This window comes from Cynoglossus semilaevis, chromosome 18 (genome assembly GCF_000523025.1).
Source record: "Cynoglossus semilaevis isolate Cse_v1.0 chromosome 18, Cse_v1.0, whole genome shotgun sequence".
NCBI lineage: Eukaryota > Metazoa > Chordata > Actinopteri > Pleuronectiformes > Cynoglossidae > Cynoglossus > Cynoglossus semilaevis.
The window spans coordinates 4,164,203-4,170,635 of NC_024324.1; the positions used below are offsets into that span (position 1 = coordinate 4,164,203).

Below are 6,433 nucleotides of genomic sequence, written 5' to 3' on the forward strand. Positions count from 1 at the left end.
ATATTCAGAGTTATTTACTTAGACTCATCATCAACAACAACAATTATCATCATCATAATTTTCAGTAAAACCATGAGGACCTCAGTTGATGCTCACTCCGTTACACAACACTGTTGTCTTCAACAGTTTTTAGGTTCATCCATCCTTTAACAGTGAATCAAGTCATTGTTGTGGGTTTGCTTGTTGACTCAAAAACAGACATTCCTGTTAGGGCTGTACTTCCTCGCTGTGGAACAACGATACCCAACGATGGCTCTGGTTCAAGGAGCGATTCTTAGAAAAGGAACGGTATCAGAGCCTTTCTGTTTTTAGGGTAGTCGTCGAACTTTGCAAGATACCACCTACGCAACGAGAGAAAGATGGAGAAGACATGGACACAATTACCAGTCGTTCCTGCATTTTCTGCATACCTATTACTGCTTGTCAATCTTACTTGTGGTGGGACACGGCCCTGCTGCTGAGGACCACGGCAGTGAAGAAGGCAAAAGATAAACTTTGGATAGATTGAGATGCCAGAGCGAAACCTGCCCACTCCGTAATCTCTCCTAAGAAGTTGGCTCCTGACACGTACTCAAACATCCCACCTGTGGAAAGAAGATACACAGAGAAATAGTACTCAAACCAAATCAAATCCTGCAAATCAATACGAAACCAAGCGAATGCTGACATTTCCCCTTATCTCCTAATGTAATTAAAAAAAAAAAAAAAATCCATGGAACTCTCTCCCGTCTGACCACAAGTGGCCACGCACTCACTATTTGACAGCAGGCCATGCGAGCAGTAGTGCTGCTACCCTGCCCTGTGAAAATGGCAGATTCTTGGCTGAGAAGATTCCAGACGTGCCTTGAAGTTCATTTGGAGTCACGCAGCTCACAGCTTCCACCCTTCTGGATTTCTCCACTTTATTTTCTTTCAGGGTTTGGAGTGGATTGTTTGAAAGGTTCACTGCAAGTTCGAGCCTGCAGTATTGTTGTTGTGACTGAGTTCTTGGGGGGGGGGGGAGCCACTCTCTGTGGGAAACTGTTTAGATTTCAGATTCACATAGATAAAGACCAGTCGAACCATTGGTCTGACTCCGCCAAGCTAATCTTAGCTTGTAGCTACTTATTCCTCCGGCTCCAGGTGCTAGTTGTCATAATAGTTGTCATTGCCAAATATAAATACATAAAAACATATATGTATATAGATACATATACATGTATACACATATACATATATGTATACATATATATGTATGTATATATATGTATACATATATATGCATGTATGTATATATATGTATACATATATATGCATGTATGTATATATATATATGCTATACAGCCTTACAGCTGGTAAAAAAGTGTAAGACAAAAGCCATTACCAGTGGGAATTTTGTACCCAGTCTCCCCAGGTTTCCTCAGGTTCCTCAGGATGTAGTCAGAATGCACATTCACCAGCCAGCCAGCCAACCACAGGACAGATCCTGGGGACAAAGCAGCCAAATACTTCTTCAGCAAAACATTGACCAAGCGACAGGAAGACCGCCCACCAGCGATTTTAAAATCTGGACGTTCACTTTTCACATTGTTTTAAAATTGCCATTTACTTTCAATCTGGAAAAATTACAATTTACAATGAGATGAACCTTTTTTTTTTTTTTTCAGTCGTTTCACTGAAGATTTCCTTATGTAAATATAAGGGTCAATGTCTTTTTTCGTCCATAAGACATTGCCGGGCAGAACAATGTGTTACTCCTCTAGGTGGCAGCAAAAGGTTATAAATCTAAAGAGAGAGTCTTCAATTCCTGTGAGTGCACTGCGAATGCAGTGTTCAATTAAACAGGCCCAGTTTTCACATGGAATATGAAAATTGTATATCAATGCAGTGTTCAATTAAACAGGCACAGTTTTCACATGGAATATGAAAATTGTAAGTAAATTGAAAACGGAGAAGTTTTATCATCACCCATTACATATAGTTTCTGATGACCTTTCTAGAAAAAAGGTCGAGAACACTGCCCTTCACCATGGAGTTTGGCAGCATCTAGTTGTGAGATTAAATATTGCAACCTTGAAGAACAATCGCAATCCTAATCTGCGTCAAAGAAGAACCAAGATTTAGTTCTATTGTTTGGTAGTAGGCAAACTCATTTGAAACCAATGGAAGTCCAGTAGAAAAGGTGTCTAAATATATAGCTTACTTTTAACGATCGTGTTTTTTTTAGCACAGGAAACATTCAAAGTTGTGGCCCTGTTGCTGTGGTTGTCCTATAGAGTAAAACCACTCTGACATTGCGATTCTCTTTGCAAATTTTTGATCCGTTCTGTTATTATAAATTGTGAAATTCAATCTCTACAAAGAAAATTTAAACAGGCAAAGGAGGAGGCACAGTTCACCTACCAGTAATGAAACAGGGATGTGTAACCCAAGACGCTGTGTACTCAGAGTAATGGCTCAGGTACCTGATCTGCATGTAGCCATTATAGGTGCAGAACACAAAGGCCAGTATAAATGAGATGCACGGTGTCGGTTTACCTCCTCGGATTAAAAATGGATAAATGAGGGATCTGCAACAAAACATACACAAGTTATCAATACAACGGGGAACGGCTTTAGGGCTGGCAGTTTGTGAGATATTTTACCCTTTTTGACTGCCTAATATATATTTTTATATGCAAGTGATCAATTACTTGCTAACCACAGAATTAGACAGTTTTAGATGTTGTATTTAAGTGGGTATTGGGTGAGTTTTAGGTTAACGTGTACTGTTTCTGGAACAAGCCAAAGTAATATTGTATGTGTATTGCCATATATAAACATAAACTTAAATATGTACATGGTGTGACATGGACAGGAACATTTTTGACATGTAACAAATTCCAATTAGTTAAGTTAATATTAATTAGTAGCAACGTTTACAGTGAATATGAAGATAGATTATATTTAAATTGGTTAAATTTGTATGAAATATTTCGGGGGGCACTAAGGTATGGTCCTGTGGCTGGTGCCAGCTTCTTACCTCTGAACATAATGACACATATACATTGCTATGAGTATCTGGTTGGGCAGCAGCGACGCTTTGGAACACCTTGTCCAAAACAGCAGACACACAGGTACAAGAATGGCAGGCAGCTCCTGAACGAACCAGGCGAATTTAACACTGACCGGAAATCCATATCTACTGCTTGCATATCGGCCGTATGGAATGTTTTCAAAAAGCGTGGTAAAAAATGTGCAGACTGCAAAGAAAACTGTGGTGTAGGCTAACAGGTCCAGCGTGTAGAGTTCCTGTTTTTCTGAAGAGAATAGACGGGACAGGAACTCGTCCATTTTTAACGCTTTTAACACTACCAAAGCAGTATGGGAGAAACTCTAATGACAACGGGAATCCCGTTTGATACTACTCGCGTACTACCGCACGCACTCGATCCAGGTTCATGTTATTTAATCAAGACTAGTCAACAAATCACAATCGACAGCGCGATAACGCGTCAACCCAGATTAACCAATTAGAACTGTGCTCCAAAATAGAGGCGTCGATTTCCCTGACGTCAGAACAACAATAAAAATGTACGCTCCATTGCCTGCAGTAATTTAACCCTGCCCGATCCTTTAATATATTAATAATAAGTGGTTAATATCTGAATGATAATAACCACTTATTTTTAATGATATTACTAGTCCTATTTTCAAATGCATTTATTTATTTGCATATTCTGGAAAAACTTTATTATTACATGTTATTTTAATGTTATATTTATTATATGCTATTGATTCAAGTTTTTTACTCGTGAAATATATTTAATTATTTTTAGGAGAAAGTTTTGTTTCTCAAAATGTGTAAGGAAAATGCCGACTTGAATATAAAAACGCAACATGTTTAATTTGAAATAGAATTGTGGTCCTTTCTAAAACAAAAAAAAAATCTCAACTGTTGATTGTAATTCCTCAAAATGTAACAAAAAGCATTTTAAAAGATTGTACGGCACAAGAAGGACGAAAACTATTTTTTATTTTATTCGCGCAAACGAAGTGGCCACCTATTAGGGTCCTAATTCACGTGCGTCACAGTAGACAACACGTTTCGTTGAATTGCACTTACCACAGCGGTGTACGTAAAATAATTTTAACAGTTTCCTCCTGAAATTCTGAACTTAATTCAGCAACACTGTTGCACAGACTTTTCTCTAGAGTTTTATTTTACTCCAAAATGGGGAAAAGAAGCAGACAACGGCAACAGCAGCAGAACCAGGGCAGAGACGCCCGGGATAACGCAGTAAGCTCCATCATTCTCCTCCAACTTTATGCTACTATTAGTTTATCAACCGTATTATTATGAATTAAATTAATGTATTTCACCTAGGTTAAGTAGAATCGAGTTTAGTTTTCCTATGTACTGTCAAATTGGAATGACGCTGCTACTTTAGCAGACATTTTTTTTATTTGCAACGATTCAAAGTGGGATGAAATGTAAGTAATATATACAGTAAATTGAGCTGGTCATTATGAAGCGTATCACGATTACAACAGAAAAAGCAATAGCTATCTACTTTTTTTGCGGATTTGATGTGAAGTGCATGCATAGTTTGTGATTAACTGATAAACATGCATGAGTGACAGTGATCCATAAGAATGAATCTGCATCCATCCACTCAGGGCTGGGGAGCTGGCTATGCTGACATTGTCAAGGAGAATAAACTGTTTGAAAACTACTACAAGGAGCAAGGCCTGATACCTGAAGGGGAATTTGAACAGTTTATGGAGACAATGAGGGAACCACTGCCAGCAACCATTCGCATCACTGGATACAAGAGGTAGAATGATGCTCCGACTTACACCTTAGTAGTTATTGTGTTTAACATCATGAAAAATAAAAACATTTTCTAGAAATTTGGACACATTTTATTATCGCTTTATTTGTCTAGGTTGTGCTTTTTTTATTTCATTTTTTAATTGTATCTCTGTGTAATGTTGGTGCTATACTGTATTTTTGTATTTATCTAGCTATTGATCTATCTATCTATATATCTATCTATACTTTTGATAATTCAATTAAATAATACAAGGGATTTTGGAAAATATTTTCTATATTATTTGCAATCACATTTATATCGGCATGTGTTTTAATGTTTTTTTCCCTTGGCATGTATTTAATTCAGATTGTCTCACTGTTTCTCTGTCACAGTCATGCCAAGGAGATCCTCCACTGTCTGAAAGAGAAATACTTCAAGGAAATTCAAGACTTGGAAATCGATGGGCAGAAGATTGAGGCTCCACAGCCTCTGAGCTGGTATAGTCCTGGGTGACAAGTATAAAACTTAAATGTAGCCTAGGTTTAGGCTAATACAAAACTCAGTATCCTTTTTGTTTTGGCAGGTATCCTGATGAGCAGGCCTGGCACACTAACATGAGCAGGAAGATCATTAGGAAGTCGCCTCTGCTGGAGAAGTTCCACCAGTTTCTCGTCAGTGAGACAGAATCGGTGAGTGTGACACAAACGTTTTCATAGGTTGCACGCAGCATGATTAATTATAATAAAAGAGCAAACCTAGTGTTGTGTTGGTCTCAAAAGGGTAACATCAGTCGACAGGAGGCTGTCAGTATGATCCCACCTCTGCTCCTGAAAATTGAGTCTCACCACAAGGTAATAGGATGTATCCATTTTTATTTTGTTTGTTTTGCACCGAGAGAACAGCTGCGCTTTATCTAAAGTGCTAATGTGTATGTTTTTTATACCCCCAGATCTTGGACATGTGTGCAGCTCCAGGGTCAAAGACAGCCCAGCTGATCGAGATGCTCCATGCTGATATGGATGTGCCTTTTCCAGGTAAGGAGTATTGTCAAAATCTATTAATATTTGTCTTTGTTAAAAACTATTTTGTAGGGCAGGGTTTCCCAACTCCTAGTCCGGGGACCAGGACCGGTGCCGGTCCGTAGGTCATTTTGTACCATTCCAAATGAATCCAGTCATATCCCTTTACTTTTTTCATTCAAAGATAATCTGATAATGTTTCAAAACAACAGGCCATTCAGACTCTGATACTACCATAATAAGGTCTATAAGATGTTTTTTCTTGGAAATTGAATGATTCTTCAATGATGGTGCGGTATTACCGGTCCACAGTAACGGCTGATAGAAAACAATTCTGTCTACCAATCTATTTTCATACCACAAAACTAATCCCCCTTTGCCCGTATGCCTGTATTTTGCAGAGGGCTTCGTAATTGCCAATGACGTCGACAACAAGCGCTGCTACCTGCTGGTGCACCAGGCCAAGCGTCTCAACAGCCCCTGCATCATGGTGGTCAACCACGACGCCTCCTGCATCCCAAGACTGCAGACTGACATGGACGGGAAGCAGGACATCCTTTACTACGATCGCATCCTGTGTGACGTGCCCTGCAGGTCAGTAAGTGGTCCGAGCACTGGTCTACAAAGATGACCACTACT

At 39.0% G+C, this 6,433-nt stretch overlaps 2 protein-coding genes across 2 annotated transcripts in view; one reads left to right on the forward strand and one right to left on the reverse strand.

Moving 5' to 3' along the window:
- On the reverse strand, positions 1-3,466 carry srd5a1 (steroid-5-alpha-reductase, alpha polypeptide 1 (3-oxo-5 alpha-steroid delta 4-dehydrogenase alpha 1)). The gene is made up of 5 exons (XM_008331235.3): positions 3,002-3,466; positions 2,383-2,549; positions 1,364-1,465; positions 434-584; positions 1-341 (listed from the first exon to the last, which is right to left on the reverse strand). Exons 1-5 carry the CDS (start codon positions 3,310-3,312, stop codon positions 275-277), a joined length of 798 nt encoding a protein of 265 aa, XP_008329457.1. The 5' UTR covers positions 3,313-3,466; the 3' UTR covers positions 1-274.
- Positions 3,467-3,878: 412 nt separating this feature from the next.
- Positions 3,879-6,433, forward strand: part of nsun2 (NOP2/Sun RNA methyltransferase 2) — a 9,261-nt gene continuing 6,706 nt past the window's right edge. Inside the window, 7 exon segments of the mRNA XM_025065337.1 lie at positions 3,879-4,258; positions 4,639-4,796; positions 5,168-5,272; positions 5,359-5,464; positions 5,555-5,626; positions 5,725-5,809; positions 6,196-6,416. Of these exon segments, the coding sequence (XP_024921105.1) occupies positions 4,193-4,258; positions 4,639-4,796; positions 5,168-5,272; positions 5,359-5,464; positions 5,555-5,626; positions 5,725-5,809; positions 6,196-6,416 (813 nt within the window). The 5' untranslated portion in view covers positions 3,879-4,192.

Coding starts and splice junctions, on each gene's coding strand:
- srd5a1 (XM_008331235.3), bottom strand. CDS start 3,312: ATGGACGAGTTCCTGTCCCGTCTATTCTCTTCAGAAAAACAGGAACTC. Junction 2,550..3,001: donor ATGTGTCATTATGTTCAGAG/GTAAGAAGCTGG, acceptor GTTTTGTTGCAG/ATCCCTCATTTATCCATTTT. Junction 1,466..2,382: donor ACATCCCTGTTTCATTACTG/GTAGGTGAACTG, acceptor CTTTGTCCCCAG/GATCTGTCCTGTGGTTGGCT.